Below are 21,214 nucleotides of genomic sequence, written 5' to 3' on the forward strand. Positions count from 1 at the left end.
TGGGATCCCACACCAGTGGCGACAAAGATTTCATCCTGGACATGTATGCCTCGAGAAGGGAGCATTAACACTTCTGATTGAGAGTATTCTGGCGTTCATCCCAAAGACAATTCCACGCCAAGACAGCGCCTGGAATGACTGAGGCAACTACTACCCCTGAGGAAGTCGGACTTACATGAATCTCCAAGTGATGAGAGAAAACCCGCAACTTCTGTAGGAGTGGCACTGCTGTAACCCGGTGTGGGAACCTGCTTGTTTGGGCGTGGGGATTCAGATGGGGCCTGAGGAGGACCCTAGAGGCAGGGTCTCCGTTACCACAGGCTCTGCTGCCACCTAGGCACCTTGGCCAGACTTGTGCTAAGGTTGCCGCAAGTTATCTTTGGTTAAGGATGGCATAAAACCTAAAGAGTGAACTTGATCGAGGCCCTGACTAAAGTATTGTCATTTGATGGGTCATGCCGATGACACACCATCGTAGCAGTCGGTTTCCTGACAGTAGAATGCACAGGAGCGTCTGTGAAAGCACGTCACAAAAGTCACTTTGGGGAAATGTTGTAGCCTTACGGCTAGAGTGGTCGACCTTGAAGCTGGAGAATTGGGTTCGAGTCCCGGCAACGACGCTCAACAACCTGTGATTCTGGGCAAATCACTTTATATCCCCGTGCCTAACAAAAATTAATGTGTCCTTGTGTAACGAAACTGGTGCTTATGTAAAGCTCTCTGATAACCTATTTCTCGGGTCTAGTTTGCGCTATATAAAACACTAAATTCTTTTTTTTCCACCATCGGTACAAAGAAAGGTACTGTGATATAGTTTTCCGAGGGAAGAGACAAGTGTACTGGAGTGGGGACTAACTTTGAAAGTTGGCTGTGACTGGGTTAAAAACTGAACACAAGACACTGTTCCCTTTAAGACCTATAGACAGAGGCAGGGGCCAACCTACTGTCCCACAATAAATAAAGGGCAGGGCTCCCATTAAAGCCAAATTAACTGCCCTCTGCTGACTGTGTATATTGATCCATATTCTTAATTGTGTGTGATTGGATTAAAGTAATTTATCTTTTAAAAATCTAAGTACTAGCAGGACAGTGATGCATAACTTATCATTCGATGACAGTTGAATACCGAGTGTCTAGCCCTACACCACTTCCCCGAGAACTCTGTGAGCAGCGTAATTTAGCTACCCTGGGAGTGGAGAGCTAAAAGAAGTGGACCTGGTGATGGGGTTTGGGATCAAACGTAAGGTTAAGCCCTGGATACCAGTGATAAGCAGCTCTGTTTAACACAACTTGAGTCTAGTGACTTACGACAAGTTCCCACAACAGCTCTTTACAGCACTTACAAATGGTTAGCCAGGTAATATTAAGAGGCACATGAAAAACACGTTTTTTAGCAAGGTTATAAAAACAAGACAACTTGGAAAATCTGAGACTGCGAGAATTACAGCAATGTAACACTTCACAGGTACTGTAGACGAAGGACATGGCATGCTCGATTGCTCGAGGCCTATCTCACTCGGCCAGCCTGGCTTCCTAGCAGGACATCAGCTGTGGAGTGTATTCACCCTCCTACTCTCTGGCAGCCTATACTGTATTGAATGTATTCTATTTAACGTGTCAAAACACAACAAAGACTATTTGCACAAGTTTATATAGTGCAATAATATTTTTAAACATGTGTCATTGCCATGGAATTGCAGGGCCCCTACATAAAACGCGGTGCTCTCTTGAAAGCTCACTGATCTCCTTGGCATGGTTGATATGTTGGTGTCCTAGACAATATGTTTTGCCCCCTCCCTTTTTTGGCTCTTACGTTGATACATGCTTGCACCACAGTTCACTGGGTTTGTGAGTGGTACTCTTCAACTGGCATGGTTGGCCACCTTTGTGCTGTAACCATAAAATTGTCCCAAAGCTATGGATTTCATTGAAATACTAAAGTCACGAAGGCGCAAAACCATTGACATTAAGTAATTTTTTCCCGAGAGCGAATCCCCAAAACGCCACACATCGTACTGCGGAAAAAAATGTTTTAGGGCTCTGTTGTTGCAATTTTATGAAATATTTTATGACCACTCTGTGGAATTTGAACTACCACATTGTCTCTGTAGATTTGCTTGCCTAACACGCAGGTTTACTATTATTATTAGCTCATAATGTTACACTATGCCAACTGCACTTCTTTAGGTCAATGCGAAAACCTACATCATACCATCTTTGAATAGGAAGATATGCAAAATGTAAATGTCGCCTGGGAAGTCTGTCAACTTTGGAAAAAACTTTACCTACATGGAAAAATTGCCACCCCAAATATTTGTGGAAGAATTGTCATTCAAAAACATTGTGGGAGACAATTCTCCCAATAAATGTGGGTTTTTGCTGGGGGGTTTTGGCAGGATATGTTGCCTGCAAATGTTCTATTTTTTTTTTTATTTTTTTTTTTTTAATTAAAAAAAAAGAAGAAAAAAAAGCAAATGTTCTATTAAATAAAAAATTACAAAGTGTGTGGGGCGGTTAATAGCTGTGCACACCTCTAACTCTAAATTCAGAAACCAATTTCTGGTTCTTATTCAGTTCAATCTCTTTTTTACTGGTACTATCAGTCTATAGATGTGCTTCATATCCTTTACAGCAAAAAAAAGAAAAAAACAATGATTGTCTTGGTGACCAGATAAGAATTGATGGAGCATACGACCGAAAGAGCACGAGATAAGCAGTGTGATAACAGAGTAACAGTCTGATAAACAGAGTGATAACAAAATAAATGTGTTACACAATCTGATAATAAAACCCGTCTGTCATAATAATGTGATAATAGAACGATGACGAGATGCACTAACAGTGCGTCTCTCTCTCTCTCTCTCTCTCTCTCTCTATATATATATATATATATATATATATATATATATATATTATCTACTGGCGGTCGCCAGTAGATAGTTATAGTTAGGACCCTGTTTCCATAGGAAAACCGCAACATTCTATTTGGAATAACTTTGGCGCCGGTCGACGAATCCTCGCGAAATTTTCAAAATAGGTGGGGCGCTACGCTCCGCTCCTACCCTGAAAGTCTCGGGGGAATTCGTCAAGCGGGGGCTGAGAAAAAAGGGGGGTCCCAAAACGCGTTTTTCCCATGCATTTTTCCATAGGACCTTTAGACACAGCTACAGCCCGAACGGCTGAACAGAGTTACTTGAAATTTGGCACAGAGGTAGTCCTCAGGTCAAGGAAGTGCCTTTTGTAGGTCTGGTGTAAATCTGTTCAGTAGTTCCTGAGAAAATAGCATTTAAATCAATATATATATGTGGGCGGAGCCTAACCACACATCTCATCCTGAGATCTGATTGGCTGTCAGCACTTCATCCATATATATATATATATATTTATTTTCATATATATGACACTACCAGTCATTCATTTCATAAGGCTTTATTCGGAGCTTAAGCACAAAGTCCATAAAATCACAAACATTTTCACTACAAATACAACAATCATAAAATACAATACAAATTACAAAGTCTAAAAAACAATAAGATAGCATACTAGACCTTTCTTTAATGACTTAAAAAGGAAAGGTAACGGTCCATAGGGGCACATACCTTTACACTACAAAAACAATAATCATAAAAAATACAGTTCAAATTGCAAAGTTTAAAAGACAATTAAAAAAGCATACTAGGCCTTGCTTTGATAGCTTGAAGAAGAAAGGTGGCGGTAAAGAAACATACATCCGAGGGGGGATTAAAAAACAGCTTCATAGAATCATGTACATTTCTAACTCCATACTTCCTAAAAATAGGTTTTAAAAAAGCTGAGCGGAGATTACCATATAGTTTACACAACAGTAGAAAGTGCATGGTGCTTTGTGCAGAGATATTGTCACATGGACATGGACCAATCAGGTGTTTTTTAGTGCATGGAAAGGCCACCAGATGGTGCACGATCCCAAACCTTAATCTCGTTAGAACAAACTGATGGGATGCTCTGGTAACAAGGCTCAAATACGGTTGATAACCTACAGTTTCACAAAAACTACCGTAGTGCAAACAAGTAGTTAAATTACCACTGACCCTCCCCCGCCTCTCTGACTTATGGCTCATAAAGACTTTAATAATTTGCAGTGTGATAACAAAACTAAAGTTATTGTGGATCCTACTACATGGACCATCTTGTGGTCAGCTTGCTGCTTCCAATATCAAAATCAACACAATCTGCTAACAAAATGGTACAGAGAAAAGGCAAACTTGCAGACCGGAGTCTTATTCGCGTTTCTAAACTTCTAGTTCTCCAAACTGCACAGCCCCCAACCATGACAGTGTCTAATGGAAGCACTAATGTTCTGGAAGTTCTGCATGACAGTGGTACCTGCTTGATCAGACACATATGTAAGATCGCCCAATCTTTGTGTATATTAAGTACAACACCTTTAGCTTATTACTTTGAGTAACAGGCAGCCAGCCTAAAAATAAATGAGAATTTTATACTGTTGCAAAAATGGAAAATAACACCAATCTGCCGTTGAAATAAAAGAGCCACATCGACTTAAACCCTTAAGTCTCACCCCACCTTAGTAAGAAGAAGATCTTGTTCATGTTTTTTCAGACAGAGAGGCCAAAATGCCAGATCAGGAACTAAGAAAGAGGGCCCGGAGGCCAACCAGCCTGATTTAGTGCAAACAATTTTGTTGCATCTGATCCTGACCGTCTAGAAGGAAATTCTGCACAATATCATTGCTCCCAGATCCACCCTGGTTTGTAACTCAATGTGTGCGGCATCTACTAAGTACACCGAGGAGCCTAATTCAGTTTATGAAAATGCATTTGCTAGCAGCCCCATTTACGCTTTTAGCACCAAGGGGCAGGGTTGAACCTCAATAAAAATAAAAAAAAGAAGTGAAACTTGAGAGGAGAAGAAAGACTTTCCGAGGCTGTGTGTGATCCCAGAACAAGAGTGGCAGGCATGCAGCATGAGAAAATAACAAGAAAGCATGTGACAGAGCCATACAAAATCGTCTGTTTTATTCACTACAAAGAGTTCATCTCCTATGAAAAAGCTAGGCCGACACCTGGAAAAAAGCACAGGTTGACGTAAATAGGCGCAGAGCATTGTGGCTCGTGCATGAGGTCAGGGACCCCTCTGGGACACTTCTAGCTTATTGTTGCTTGCATCTAATATTTACTCAGGATGCTTAGTTCTACTTCCCACGTCACCACATTGCCTTGGTGGACTCGCACACAACCTCTGTTACTCGAGGATTGCCCCGTCAACATTCACTTTGATCCGAAGTGCAGAATACACAATGAGTTATAGGTCTGCCTGCAAATGAATGGTTTTATTTGTGCATCTGTTTTTGCTTTAGGATTATTGTTGTTTTAATCTTATTAATTCTTTGTTTAATATTTGGATTGTGGTTCTAAGGGTTGCTCTTCATGAATAAGTCAAACTATACCTCTCAAGAGTAGCCTCAAGAAACGCACCTATTATTGATTATTTAATTGAGGTGGGTAGTTGGCTGGAGGAGAATTGGTTGAATCGATGTAATGATGCATTTTTAACATTCTATATTGAGATTGAGGCTCGGTGAGATCTTAGTACCAAAACAAGATGGGTTCACCTCAGGCCCGGTTCTAGAGGGTGGGCCGGGTGGGCCAGGCCCACCCAAACATGAGTCTTGGCCCTCGTAGTGAATCTGCCACCGATGTACAACAACAATAATAAAAAAAAATCAGATAACTGGTGATTTATGATCCTGCTGCAGAGCAACCATGTGTCTGTTGGTAGTTTTTAAATGCTGATAAACTGAATTTTATGGGAATAGCTCAGTGGGTTACTGCCTTTGTCACAGATATCCTTGTGTTACTTGCAGTTCAGAAGTTACTATCCTAACACAGGACAGTGACCTATGAACTGTCATCAAAGAGCTGCATACAAACTTCACTTTTTTGTGTTGTGATATAGTTAGAACGTCTCCAGTCTTTCATTATTCTAATGTTGCTAAAAAGAGTTTGGGCAACCCCCAACCACTGGAGTACTCTTTAAATCCTGTGTTTGTGCTTCTCCAGACCAAACCCTCGTAAAATATATTGCCCACTAGTATGGATGACATGTGATTTCTACACCTTGCAATCCTCATTGGCTTATGTGACATTCCCCGTAGACTGATTTATTGTCTCTGTGTAATGTGTGCGTTATGTAAAGTACTGTGACACCCTACACTGATATGAGTAGCGCTATACAACAAATGAAGTGGATATGAGAGAGGGGCAACGGAGAGATGAGGGGCACTAGTGAAGGGTGGCAGTGAGGGAGTCAGAGGAGGAGGTCACGGGGTGGGAGGAACTACGGAGAGATGAGGGGCACTATTGGAGGGTGGCATTGAGGGAATCTGAGGGGGAGGTCATGAGGTGGGGGGGACTACAGAGAAATGAGGGGCACTGGTGGAGGATGACAGTGAGGGAAGCCGAGGAGGAGGTCATGGCGTGGGGGGAACTACAGAGAGATGAGGGGCACTGTTGGAGGGTGGTAGTTAGGGAGTCTAAGGAGGAGGTCATGAGGGGGAGGGGCTACGGAGAGATGAAGGGCAATGTTGGAGGGTGGTAGTTAAGTTATCTACAGAGAAAGAGGTCATTGGTGGGGCACCAAAAAAGACTTCCACTCCAGCACTAAAGCCGGCCCTGTCATGGCCTTTCTGTTTTCGTTTATTTAATTAACAGTCAGGTGATTAGGACAACTGTGGAATATACTTTAAAGTGCGTGCTAATTACATTCACTGCTATATTGAATGTTTTAAGTTTGAAGGTGATTTTACTGTTGTTTTCTACTGGGAATAATGAAAGTGGAACTGAATGGTGGCTGATATTGGGCTGGGGGCTAAGGTCAGCTGTGAGATAAGGTGCAATAGAGAGGGGTGGTAGAAAAGTGGATAATCAAGCCTGTAAGGGAGTGCGCTGCAGAATCAGGGGTCAGGTGGAGGTAGTAATGAAGAAGGTTTCTCCCTGAAGGCTCGCACAGAGGGAGCCCGAATAGTGTCACTTGCCTCATACTCCCACCTTAGAAACCTCCTCTTCCCATCAAAGGGACATTACATGGAAAAATACTTTTTGAGAGTGATAACATTTAGAAAGAGACTTGGAAAAGAGTACGTTTTACTGGGCCTTGTAAGACTAAGGAGAGATAAAGGAGGGCCCAGAAGCAGGCCTGGCTAGATATATAAGCGATAAATCGGGCCAGCAGTGTCCCACCCGAATGCACCCTTGGCCCTCCCAAATAAAAATTCCTGGAGCCGGGCCTGACCTCAGGCTGCATTTGACAGCCCGGCCTCCCCTGCCAACACCGATCCTCCGAACATGCCAGCGAGAAGCTGCTCGTCTCAGTGCAGCGGCGGCGGAGCCCCACGCCCACCACCACACATACGACAGATTGGGGTCACAGAGCACCAGTGATCACATCTACCCACCCAGCCTCGCCCTGCTGATGTGGACTTCCCAGGCCAGAACGCGCCAGTGGAGGGACTCTGAACACAGTGCATCGGTACAGGCAGGGCTTTAAGTGGGCCAGGTCCTGCGGGGGCTCAGCACCGGCAGTTTTAAAAAACAGGTCCTGAGAAGGGTCCCTATCGGGCTCTCCATCTTTGCTCTCACCCTCAGGGTGAAACAAAAAAAAAATACTTAACTCGGCAGCAGTACCACCCTTCACTGCCTTTGAGCTAACTTCAGAGAGACTCGTCATAGTTATTTCAGTCTTATATTATATACAAGGAAGCCATAGTTGTTGCCTATTTATTTTATGTAACTAACAACCATTGGAAAAACCAATAGTCCTGGCTTGTTGTAGATGTAATATTACTTGTATTATATATCTGGATGCAATGATAGAAGCAGCAAAATACCAGTCGGGCGGCGCACTAAGCTAAGCACAGATTTTTAGCTTAGGTGTTTTTAAGCCACACCCTTAATTACATCAGCCACGCCCCTTTAAGAGACCCCCCCAGTTTTTTCATCCCACTTAAAGCCCTGGATACAGGGACAATATGGCCACAACCATTACTGCTACACTCTATCACAGGTCAGTGGGGAAGGCATTGGCAGGAGGTGCCCCTTACTTGGTCACGGCCAACTCGCCCCAGCCTCTGCAATGTTCTCATCTACTGCCTTGGGGGCCCCCACAGCATGCTGACCAAGCGCAGCCTATACTGAACCCACATTGACTTTCCCTGATGCCTTGCTGCTCCTAAGCAGGCATTATTGAATTTGAGTGGGGAGAACCCCAGGATAAATACAGGGCCCCTCAAGATTCTGAAGGCTAACATGGCCAGCATCACTGTAGTCACCCTTGCAGGTGATTCACTGGCAGAAGTTGAGGCCTTCACCTACCTGGGCAGCATCATAGACAAGCAGGCGGCACAGACATCAAGGCAAGAGTCAGCAAAGCAAGGGCTGCGCTCATTCAGCTAAAGAAGAGCTGGAGCTCCAAGAACCTAATGCCACACACCAAGATCAGGATTTATACCACCAACATGAAATCGGTCCTTTTGTATGGAGCAGAAACTTGGGGAATAACAGTGACCACTACCAACAAAGTCCAGAGCATCATCAACACCTGTCTGAGGAAAATCCTCCAAATCTGCTGGCCAAACACCATCAGCAATAACAACCTATGGCAGAAGACATTCTAACTCATTGCTCATGAATAATCATGAAAAGACGCTGGGTGCTGGATAGGTCACACCCACTGTAAGCCCGCATCAAACATCAACAGGCAAGCCCTGACCTGGAACCCTCAAGGGAAAAGAGGAAGGTCAAGAAACACCTTGCACAGAGGCCTTGAGGCTGACTGATAGGGGATGGGTCACACCTGGAGTCATATTAAAAGAAAAGCCCAGGACAGAGGTTGCTGGAGAGTCCTGGTTGATGGCATATACTCCAGGAGGGGTAGGATGGCATAAGTAAAGTAAGTAAGTGAGATATTCTGGAAGCATCAATAACCTGAGTGGGGGACAAAAATACTCCAGACTACAGGATTCTGCGGAATGACATGTGAGAATCAGTGTTTCTACGCCAATTCCATCATGTTTTTGCCCAGTATTTCACTAGGAAATTCCTGCCTGTTTTCAGCATCCAAAGAGTTTGGGTGAAACACTACATCTCATAATCGTGATGAGTCTGGTAACTCCTGTTACTGATTCCCATCAAGATTACTAGGAAAATGTGCTATTAGGCCCTCTATATTTTAATTGTTTCTGCAACTCTCTTTGAGCTCCCTACTACCAATCGCTTTACGCTAACAGCTGTATTAAATTCCTCTACGCACAAATGGGCCCAGCTGCCACAATCATATTTTACATAAAAAGCTACAACCATATATAAAAATAAGTTTTATTGTAGTAGCAATAAAAACATTGACAGGAAGGGCTGCATACTGTGGGAAAGCAGAGGGTGAGTTTTGTTCGGTGTTAGTGTTAGGTAACTCAATGTCACAGCACTTACCTGCAAAGGAGCGACGCTTCAAGTTCAGCTCGTTCGCCACCCGTACTTCTGTGCACAGCTTCAGCATCATCAACATGGTGAGGATCATGATGATGCTCTGCCACAAGAGCGGGCTTTCAAAATGTCTTCCAAACCTAGAAGAGCCATGAACAATGGGTCATGAGAAACATATCCTTCAATAGATCAGATCTGATCTCTTGACTACCACACAAATGCCATTGCAACTGTGTTGTTGTAGCTAGATGCTAGTCTCGAGAAATCCTTGACAATCCTACAAGTATTCATCAGCTGTGCATATCGCCAGCACTACGTTGTTTACCTGCTGTCCCAACTGAATTCTAGAATCTCCCTAACACAAATTTGAATCACAACCTAGTCTCCCTGTCATCACAGTGCTCACTATGATAGATAGATAGATAGATAGATAGATAGATAGATAGATAGATAGATAGATAGATAGATAGATAGATAGATAGATAGATAGATAGATAGATAGATAGATAGATAGATAGGAGTGTGGAGAGCAACTCCTTCATATGAAGTGCTCTACAAAACCACAGACACTCTAAAATATGCTCATCTCAAGTGTCTATTTTTCTAGCAGAGTTTTTAAGCAGAGGATTAGCACAGTGCCATCCGTGCTAAGTTAGAAAGTAAAAAAGCATTTTTCCATTTTAGCAGCAACATTTTTAAGCACATGGTTATTACAGAATCATTGGTTTTTATTTCAACACGGCTTCATCAAAGAATGTTAGTAGAGTATTTTCTTCTGCATTGATACTGAAAAATAAATTTGTAGATCAGGAGACCTCTTGTCGATTTTTTCCATTAACAATGTATGCTTCCACCCCCTACAGGACTTTCTATTGTTTAGTGTTATGTATATGTCAAGCTAAGTTTTGAGTGATTTGGTTTCACTCACCTTTGGGTGCCTTGCTTATGTTTGAAGTAAGCTAAATGTCTCTACGGAACTCAAATGAAAGGAAACACTGTCAGGAATGTTGTTCTATTTGATTCTAGTTGGCCATAGACAGAGTTTTACTACTCCAAATCACGTGCAATACTTTATCTCTTATAGAGACAGAATAAGTCCATTTTCAGGGACACCTGGATTTAAAAAATGCAGACACCGTTTGAGCGAGCAAAGTTATGCCGGTGTGCTGATACCAGCATTCACAGTGCAGCATGTAACTTACCAGTATTCATTAAGGCACAGTGTGGCTTGAGAGTATTCCCTAGGGTAAACTGAGAGTTGCAAATATTTGGTAATACAAAGTACAACCTGCAGCATCTCTGTAAGGGGGATCCTTTATTGTGGTTCATCTAAAATCAATCTTCACAGGATTCGGATAATAGCAAAGTTATTATATTTTGACATATTCAACTGTTCGTTGGACTGGCTTGCTGACCCATCAGTACAACCAGGTCCACAAAATGGCCACTGCATTAATGAAACAGATAGTCTTAAAACAGAGGAGGAAACTTGAAAATAAATTTGCATTATGTTCAGGATCAAGTGAAATCTGGCAGAAAATGGCATCATAAAGCACAGGAAAACAGGTCATGGCTATGTCTAGTCTTTGAAAAACTAGATATAGCGTGCGCAACAACCTTGTTTGAAAAGTTATGCCATTATTTGAAAAAGTTATTGGGTGCTCCTGGGGTGACGTATCGGTCCATGTACGTCGTGCTGAACAATGAGAAGGTAGCACATTCAAATTTGAGTGTGTCCCCCTGGGCACACCAGAGAAAACGCAAGGCGTTTGATTAGTTCATAAATCCGGCAATTTTAATCATTGCTTGTTGAAAATTCAATAAAGTTTTTTTGAATTTGAATTCAAAATAATCACAAGGTGAACGTAGAGCAGAGCAGTGGAGGGCAGGACACGTGGCTGGACAGCAGGTTTGTCCCTGATGAAGGGTTCTACGAAACCCGAAATGCATTGGACATTGAACAAACATTGATGATATGAATACGTTCACCTTGTGATTATTTTGAAATCAAATTCAAAAAAACTTTATTGAATTTTCAACAAGCAATGATTAAAATTGCCGGATTTATGAACTAATCAAACGCCTTGCGTTTTCTCTGGTGTGCCCAGGGGGACACACTCAAATTTGAATGTGCTACCTTCTCATTATGTCTAGTCTTTGCACTTTAAGTGAAATGAATATACTCAACATGTTTCAGAGAAATATCGTATAGACTCATAATTTGCAAATAAGACCCATTCAGAGGATTGTCATTTACTTAAGAACCTTACTATAATTTCTACAAATGTATTCTAAGTTTGTTATTAGGAATATACTAGCATTTGCATGTTAATTGTTCATCCTTATATCTTAAAGATATTGACTGATTAGTAAATAGAGCACATAGTGTGGTATATGGAGAAAGATCTAAATCTGCCAAATTAAGTTGTGGGTGAGATTTAGATTTCTCGACACATATCTTGTTTTTTGTGAGATCTAGATAGCGGTTGCATATCTTAGTACAGATTCACATTTTAATGTGTTTTAATCTTACAAATGAAATACATGTGGAGAAATGTGGCTTGGGAGGGAATCAATGTTTAGCCTTAATGATGTGTTCCATTTTCTTGGCACACACTACAGCCCAACAGGATGAATTTGGCGCACTGCTTGTGTGTTTACATTGTTTTTTTCCACTTTGGTTACCGTCTACCTTTGAACTTTAGGTGAGGTTAGAGAAATAATTCTTCGCAACACAGAAGGCAATGACCTCGTGAAGGCAAGCTGGCGGCAGCAACAGAATTGACTTAGGTTGGTGTATCCTTTCAGGACAAACCTTCCTAGAGGAATGGCAATAAAAACATCACAGCGCAAAGGCACAATGAAATAAAATGGAGCAACCACAAGCTTTCTACCTAATAAGGAAAGCCACATAGTTCTGGGGAAGCAAAGTGTTGGAAAAACACTTCTACATGTCTAAAAAAAAATTATCTTTTTTTTAAAGGAAAAAAAGGTGTAGATGCCGAAAGAGTTATTCCCAGGGTTAGGCAGGGGCTCTTACATTGGGTGGCGTAAGCGTAGAACCCTTGCATTTTGTTTTTTGGCTCAAAGGATGTGCATTATTTTCTAAAGTAGTGCATCACTCTGTGGTGTAAGAAAGTTCACTACAGAAGTGAGAAAATAATCTTTGCTTAATATTGCCTACCAATGAGGAGTTACTTGCAGGGGGCTGAATATCAAATTCCTGTCTAATTTTATGATGCTCCTAGGTAGCACGCAATATGTTTTCTGTGTATGAAAAATGGGTACTCTATACCTTCTAAAACCTGGACCAACATTCAACATGGCACCCTCTTATAAGAGGTCTTTCGGTTGCAGATGTGTGGAACTAACATGGGAAATGGGGAAACACATATAGCTTGTAATGTTTTGGAAAGAAACATTATAGAGTAAACTGTTTAGAGAAAGCCAGTTTCAAAGCCAGCTTTGTGTTTTTAAATTGGTGGTAACATGCAGTTAGAGACGAGCACACTTTCACTAAACTCTAGCAATACATTAATTAAACAAATAAAAAAATAACCCCTTATAGCTAATAAAAGCGAACGGTCAGGAAAAGTGCTCAGAAAAAAGAATTTTAGTGACAGTTTCAAGGAGCTGCTTTCCACAGTCAGCTGGTACTAGCAGCAGGCCCTAAGGCCCTAAGGATGCTCTGGAGCAGTGCATGCCAAGGACTAGATACCTGGCTACCGAGGTAAATATGTTTGTAAGAGCACTATGCACATTGAGCCTGTGATCTAAGGGAGATTTACTATGAATGTATCTCATGGCCAGCCAATGCCATAGGTGTGCACTCAGACTATTGATGCCTAAGTCAGCACATTAACCTATATAAAGCTGACCTGTTGGCTTTGTTAAAAAGTCACCACAATAATTTATCAAAAACCATATTCCATAGTAGGGGGCGTGGTCTGCCTGGCTCAAAGATGGCTGCAGCCTGAGCGAGCTCCGGCAGCCGCCCACATTATCCTCACAAAATACGCACCACCGAGACAACACAGGTGGTAATCATAGCCGTCAGTGATGACTGGTTGTCTGCTGCAACCCCTGTGGAGGTTTGAGCCAGCGCCGTGCACGCTGTGCGGAGATCTGCCATCGGCCGAAATTGGGCCTGAAGCCGCCGGTCCGCCGCCTAGCGTGTTCCTCTCTTGTACCGGTTGGTGCTGATGCGGGCAGCGGCCCTCCTGCCGCGAGAGTGGTAGATGTTGGGGCGGCCACGGGGAGCTGTGAGCGGGGAGCAGAGGTGAGGCCTGGGGCGAGACGGCGCACCTTGTTCCGGCAGTGTGGACCGGCACCTGCACGGGAGGTCCCAGCAGCCTTGACCCGCTCCAGTCGGGACGCTGCCATTGCGGCCTGTGTGAGGTGAGGCCGTGCTGTGGGTCACGTAGGAGAGCCCAGTGAGCGCTGCGAATGTACGTTGCCATCAGGGGGCCCCAGGAGCCATATAGATCAGTTGGGGCTGCTTGAGATTATCGACAACGCCTCCATCAGAGACAGTATTTCACTAGAGTCTGCATAGGGCCCGCGGGAGATTCTGCATACGTGGTGGCGGTGCGTGAGGTGCAGCGGAAGCTGGGCGCTACGTAAGCCCACCTAACTACAGTAAAGGCATAGCATATATCATCCTTGGGGCCTGCCTGGTGGACCTTCCCTCGTCTGACTACAGTAGCCAGAAGCGGCGGCCATCTTGCGCTCCAGTATTGGGTGCCACATCACGATATAAGGACAAAGCTGCCCACCTTTAATTTGCAGCAGCTATGGGGCGCACAGACAAAACGCAGCCTAAAATCTCCTTTGAACACCGAAAGTCCACGAGACTCAGGGAGGATGAGCAAGAACAGAGCAATTCCGCTGGTTCTGGTGATGCCGCTGTACCGGATGGGGATATCCGCCAGATTCTTGGGGCAATGCAGCGTAGCTTAACCTCCATAGATGCTAAAATAGACTCTTTGGCATATCGACTAGACAGGATGTCTGAAAGAGTGGACAAACACTCTGAGCGAATTGATCTGGCAGAGCGCAGGATCTCCGATGCTGAGGATGCAGAGACCGAAATGGGGGACACGCAGCGTCAGATGGAGAAGTTGGTAAAGACTCTGAAGGATAAGGCTGAAGACTTGGAGGCGCGCTCGCGAAGGAACAATGTGCGCCTGTTGGGCCTGGCGGAATCAACTGCTACAGGTCCCATGGAGCAGTTTATTGAGAAACTGCTAGTACAGTTGTTGGGGCGTGATACGTTCTCCGATGTGTTCATTGTAGAGTGGGCGCACCGCTCGCTGGGCCCACGTCCACCACCGGGAGCCCCTCTAAGACCGGTACTGATTCGCCTGCTGAATTATAGAGACAGGGATGCTGCTCTAAGGCACGTAAGAGAGCTAAAATCGCTCCCATATGAAGGATCAGAACTGTCCCTCTTCCCGGATTTCACCCCCACGGTCCAAGAGGCTAGGAAGAAGTTTGGACCGGTCAAAAGTAAACTCGGAGAGCTTCAATTAGACTATGCGATGCTCTATCCTGCTCGCTTAAAGGTCTCATTTGATGGTAAAACTAGACTTTATACTGACCTAAGTGCTTTGCCAAAAAGACCTCAAGAAATATGGCACGGAAAAGGAGAGAGGGAGTCACCCCCCACCTGTGACAGCAGAGGGCGAAAGGGCACCTGCAGATAATAATGGAGACCCGGAAACTGCCTCCTCATCTTCCTCAACATCCTGAATGTTCCTCACATTGGCCGCTGTTTGTTGTGATGTCTGTGGGGATGTGCCTAACAAAGTAATACTAGTAGTAACACAATGTCACTGAATATGACTTGCCTATAGATCTTTCAAAAGTGAATACGTCTCGAAGGTTCTGCATGCTTCGGGCAGTGCTGGCCGGCCCTATCGCAGATTGGGAGCCGGCAGCCGTCGCCACCGAGTGTAGTTCACAAAGGTTTAGTGTTGGGGTTTGCTGCCTGGTTGGCAGGCAAAGAACAGAATTGGAACCGGGGTGGGAGGGCTAGGGGAATGCTATATCTACTTATTTTGATATTGTGTGGGTGGGGGGGTTGACAGTTGGGGATGTTAAGAAGATGCAACTGTTTTATTGGCAAAGTCGCTATTCTCTAATTGCATTCAGATTCACAGTGCATGTACTCTTAGGTCCAGGTAACTGCAAACTTCCCAGGCGCTAGCAATCTTCCCGTAGTGATACGTTTCCTTTCATAGAACGTCCGAGGCCTAAACGAGCAACGAAAAATACGCAAAGTGGTAGCGTACTTGCATAGACACCTGGTTGATGTAGCTGTACTACAGGAGACCCACCTTCCCCCTAAGACAGGTCTGCTAACACAACATAGAATGAAGGGGCAGTGTATAGCCACAGGGTTTACATCACACGCTATAGGTGTACTCATGTGGACATGCAAGAACTCTGGCATACAGGTACAGCCTATTGATTTGGTCCCCAATGGCAGATATGTAATAACGAAATGCCGCAAGGAGCATTTCGTGTTGCTGCTGGTAGGGGTGTATGGTCCCAACCACGATGATCCACAGTTCTACCACATCCTGCATTCCAAGATTTCAAAATATGCACACATGTCCATATTGTGGGGAGGGGACTTTAATTGTATACAGGACTTGGAACTGGACCGGTCTAGAGGGGGGCCTCTAGACCTCTCTCACGTGCAGCCTGCGCTATAGCTTCCATTGTTCGGGCTGAGGGTATGTGTGATGTGTGGCGCCAGCGCAATCCCTTGGGGGGGGAATATACGCCTTATTCAGCAGCGCATGACACTCATACACAAATAGATTATTGGTTCTCCTCGCTGACACAGTTCACTTCAGTCAGAGATTGCATACATATGTCCAGGACTTTATCGGATCATTCCCCACTTTGCCGCACAATGAAGCTGCCAGTAAGGAGCTCTCAATATAGATCGTGGCGTTTCCAACAATATTCTCTCCTTGGATTCGGTCTATAGTGCAGAGCTGGGTACTGCCATAGATGAGTACTTTTTAACAAATTTGGGGAGTGTGGACACCATGGGGGCGGTGTGGGAAGCTTTTAAATTATATATAAGAGGGATAGCAATCTCCAAACATGCTGGGGTTCTCAGGTCTATTCGTGCTCAGTTGCCATCTACAGAAGATACTCTGAGATCGTTGGAGTATGTCCACTTAGAGACAGGTGACCCGCGAGTGTTGGTTCAGATCCGAACACAACTAAGTAAATTTCAGGATCTAGCGGAGTATGAGGTTAAACTTCTGGGAAAATATGCTGTGGCCAGATCATATGCGGGGGAAAGGGATAGACCAAGCGCCACACTGGCTGCGCAGGTGAGACCTCCCAGGGAGGACAACAACATTTCGCAGCTATATAGTTCAGAGCAGACTTTGGTACATGACACGCTGGCCATCTTAGACGCTTTTGCAGATTACTACACAGTGCTAAACACCTCACTGCCCTACACGTACTCTGAGTCAGATGAGGAATACTTACAGTATATAGCCATGTCCTGGCTGACTAATAGTGACAGAGAACGATTGATAGGTCCATTGAGACCCACAGAAATCACAGCTGCAATAAAAAGCATGCCTAGCGAAAAGACCCCAGGGGCTGATGGACTAACTGTGGCTATTTACAAAGCTTTCCTTGACAAGCTGCTTCCTCATTTGGTTAATTTGTTTGAAGAAATGGTTAAGACGGGCACCATGCCACCATCTATGAGAGAAGCAACTATAGTTACATTACTCAAGCCTCGGAAAACTCTGGACCTCTGCTCTTTGTATAGGCCGCTTTCATTGTTAAATACAGATACAAAGCTGTTTGCAAAAGTGTTAGCTAATAGACTGGCCCCTTTACTGCCCAAGATGGTAGGCCCGGAGCAGACTGGATTTGTCCCCGGCCGATCTCTCTCTAACAATCTCCATATGCTGTTTGGAACCATAGCGTGTATTCAACCTCGGACTAAGGCAGCGGCCCTATTTATTGATATCGAGAAAGCCTTTGATTCGATAGAATGCCGATTTTTATATGCAGCGCTCAGGAGTGGGCGTTGAGGATATTTTTGTGCAACTGATTCAGGTGTTATACACGGCCCCCGTAGCGAAGGTAAAAATCAATGGTGCACTCTCTCGGGCGATAGCAATCACTAGAGGGACGAGGCAGGGGTGCCCCCTCTCCCCCCTATTATACGCACTAGTGGCCGAACCCCTAATGTGCGCAATGCGGGAATACCATTCCTACAGAGGCATACGTTCCCCATATTACAATACTGTGATTGCGGCCTACGCCGATGACACTCTACTCTATGTCCGCAACCCAGAGCAAAATTTGTTACCCATGCTGCAAGAAGTAGAGAGATTTAGCCAACACTCGGGGCTACATAGCAATTGCTATAAATCACTTATATCCCCACTTACCTCTGACACAGTGCAAGTAAATACCACGTACCCGTTAGAATGGACCACGGACCCAGTAAGGTATTTGGGTATCAAAATCCACACGGATGCTGACCTGGTCTTGTCTGAAAATTATGGCCGAGCCCTACAGATACTATCCGAATCAGTGGACAAGTGGATTAAATTACCGCTGTCGCTGATGGGCAGAATAGCGCTGGCGAAAATGGTGGTGCGTCCGCGTTTTTTGTTCCTGTTTGCCAATATTCCCATAGGTCTACCTCAATCGTTTTTTAATACACTACGCAGCTCACTAAGCCACCTAGTATGAGCAGGGAAGCAACCAAGGGATAGATGGGAAGTACTTACACGCCCTTATGCGAGGGGAGGGCTAAATGCCCCTGACATGGAACGGTATTACAGGGCTGCACAAGCATTTGCATGTCTGGTTTCACGACCCCCCGAATATGCCACAATATCTCCTCGAGCAGAATGTAGTGTCCCCTTCCTCACTGCCTGGGTTGGTGACAGGGGCACCACGTACTACTCGTGGTAGGATAGATCCAGTGAACTGTACCGGCTCGCAGTTCTCCAAGACTGCAAAACAGCAACATCTCACTCTCATATACTCCTCCAAACTGCCCATCCCATGGTGCAGCTGGCTCCCACATAGGGATGACAAATCATTAATGGTTATACTAGCAAAGTTAAATATTCACTATTTGGGTGATCAGTTTCAGGAAGGGGGTGGTCAAAACCTGGCAGCAGGTGTCATGTCAAGTGGCAGGGGTCACGACTTTAAACATGTTCCAATACCATAGACTCCGCTGTGCTCTACGTGAATTGTTGACAGATGACATGGTAGAACCGGCAGAGATGCCCTCATTGACGTACCTATTACAAACCCCAACAACACAGCATGGTATAACTAGGTTATATGCATCATTTCACATTTCAACGGTGGATCAAATCTTCCGTCTGAACCTCCTCTATTGGAAGTCGGTAACAATCGAGGGGGGTAGTCTATACACAATATTTGTAGACTTGCGAGCGGCATTCGATTTAGTCCCTAGGGACAAACTCTGGGCTGTGTTGACAGCCCTGGGGGCCCCCGCTGATCTACTTATTATCTTGAAAAAATTACATCAGGGCAATTATGCAAGGGTAAGGTGTGGCAGAGGAGGAACCCTTCCCCATTGACAGAGGGGTTAGACAGGGTTGCGTGCTTGCACCTACCCTTTTCTGCCTCTTTGTCAATGGGGTTTTTAGCCATTTAAACGGGTTAAGTAACATTGATGCCCCTAGGTTGGCGGGCACCAGGGTACCAGCAATCATGTTTGCGGATGATACCCTGCTGCTCTCCAAATCTCCTATGGGCATACAAAGGGTCCTCGATGGATTTGTCGACTTTTGTAAGTCTCATGGGTTGGAGATCAATACCACAAAAACTAAATATATGATCTTCAACCCGCCCGCCTCAACCCGATCGAACCCGCGGATAGGGACTTCCAGCCTTGAGAGGGTATATACATTTGAATACTTGGGGGTCATTTTTAACCAATCTATGAAGTGGGACTCACATCAGACAAAAGTACATCTGAAGTTGTCACAGATGACAGGCGCCATCTCCAGGATGATGAGTGGGCTGAATTACAAACCACTAGGCCCACGTCTCCACATTTATAAAACTCAGGCTAGGGCGGCTGGGTTATATGGGGGCGAAATCTGGGGACATACATCAAATCAGAAATTACAGATCACTGAGAACAACTTCTTGAGGCAGTTGACAGCTCTTCCGACTAGCACACCACTACTACCTCTAAGATTAGATATGGGTTTAAGACCCATTGCGGTCGAACTTGGCCTTAAACCATTAATTTTTTGGCGCAAATTATGGTGTACCCCAGAGCTCGAGAACTACAGAACGGAGTTGCAAGAGATCTTGCGTCTTGTAAGAACTGACCGAGTACCATGGCTACTGTACGTCAAACACTCTTGCGAGTCAATAGGTAGACCCGATCTGTGGTCTGACCCAGCCAATGCATGTTGTAGGACCTCTCGTAAAACCATCTCATTGGCCTACTATGAGCACAATTTACGCATTCTATCTATGAAGGCTAGGCCTGGGTCTTTAACGGAGCAATTCCTGGGATTCAAAGACATGTACAATCGAGAAGTAGTCCTAGATGCTATTGAACCAATGCTAACTAGGAAACTCTATTTGCAATGGCGCTATGGCACTCTGCCTCTAGGAGCTTACACTGCCAGATGGTCACACTCACAGTTAGTAACACATTGTCCAGCATGTGGCCATCCTTCTGAGTCTGACTTGCACATAATATTCTTTTGTCGAGCATACCATAGATCAAGAAAATACTGGCTCCTTCCACTTTAAAAAAATCTGGGTTTTAAGCACCACATTCCAGCTTATAGAATTTTAAAAACTGACTTATCAGCACCCACTGTGTTTGCAGTTGCGAAATTCCTAACAGCTATGTGGATTAGTCGTAATCGCTGTATAATATCAAACACTGAGCTTGAATAGGTTCCCTACTGCTAAATAGTAACTCCTAACTGCTGTATTTTAACATGCTGTGAGTATTGTGTTTTTTTATTGTATTTCTGTACTGTTTTATTCTTTAATGGCCCCAGTGGCCGAAATAAAGTTGATAATTAGCATCATTTCACATGTCTTGTGAGTACCCCAAATTAAAAATTCAAGCAGATTGGGAAGCTGAGCTGAACACGACACTAACTGATGAACTGTTGGCATGGTGTTTTGCCTCTGTGAGGTCCATTTCTTTAAACTGCAGACATCGGCTAATACAATTTAAATATATACATAGAACATACTATACACCAGTTAGGTTGCATAAATACGGGCTACGTGAAGACGATGCTTGCCCAAGATGCTCCGCTAGCCACTCTACCTTTCTACATCTGGCATGGACTTGTCCGGGTATAAGTACCTTTTGGTGAAAGGTATACCAGATCCTTTCAGAAATGTTGTCTGTGGAGTTGCCTGAGGTGCCTCTTGTAGCTCTGTTGGGGTATGTGAAGGAGATCCCAAAGGGGGTACGAAAACTCGCAATCATATGCCTATTACTAGCAAAGAGAAGAGTTGCCATGGGATGGATGAGGGGCCCTTTGCCCACAATCGACGATTGGGAAAAAGATTTGGCATATTGCTCCACTCAGTCTGACAATTATAATACACTCATGCCTGCACGATGCGCACCTAAAGACATATGGGGCCCGTACATACAATATTTATTGAGAAAAGCTGGGGCCACGGATCCCCAGGAAGAGTTGGATAGA

At 44.4% G+C, this 21,214-nt stretch overlaps 1 protein-coding gene across 2 annotated transcripts in view; it reads right to left on the bottom strand.

Moving 5' to 3' along the window:
- Positions 1-21,214, bottom strand: part of SLC66A2 (solute carrier family 66 member 2) — a 389,162-nt gene that overhangs the window by 290,361 nt on the left and 77,587 nt on the right. For both annotated transcript variants that reach the window (XM_085605944.1, XM_085605943.1), the window contains exon 3: positions 9,486-9,619. In XM_085605944.1, the coding sequence (XP_085462070.1) occupies positions 9,486-9,619 (134 nt within the window). The remainder of the gene's footprint in view (positions 1-9,485; positions 9,620-21,214) is intronic.

This window comes from Triturus cristatus, chromosome 5_1 (assembly GCF_964204655.1).
Source record: "Triturus cristatus chromosome 5_1, aTriCri1.1, whole genome shotgun sequence".
In the NCBI taxonomy this organism is placed as follows: domain Eukaryota; kingdom Metazoa; phylum Chordata; class Amphibia; order Caudata; family Salamandridae; genus Triturus; species Triturus cristatus.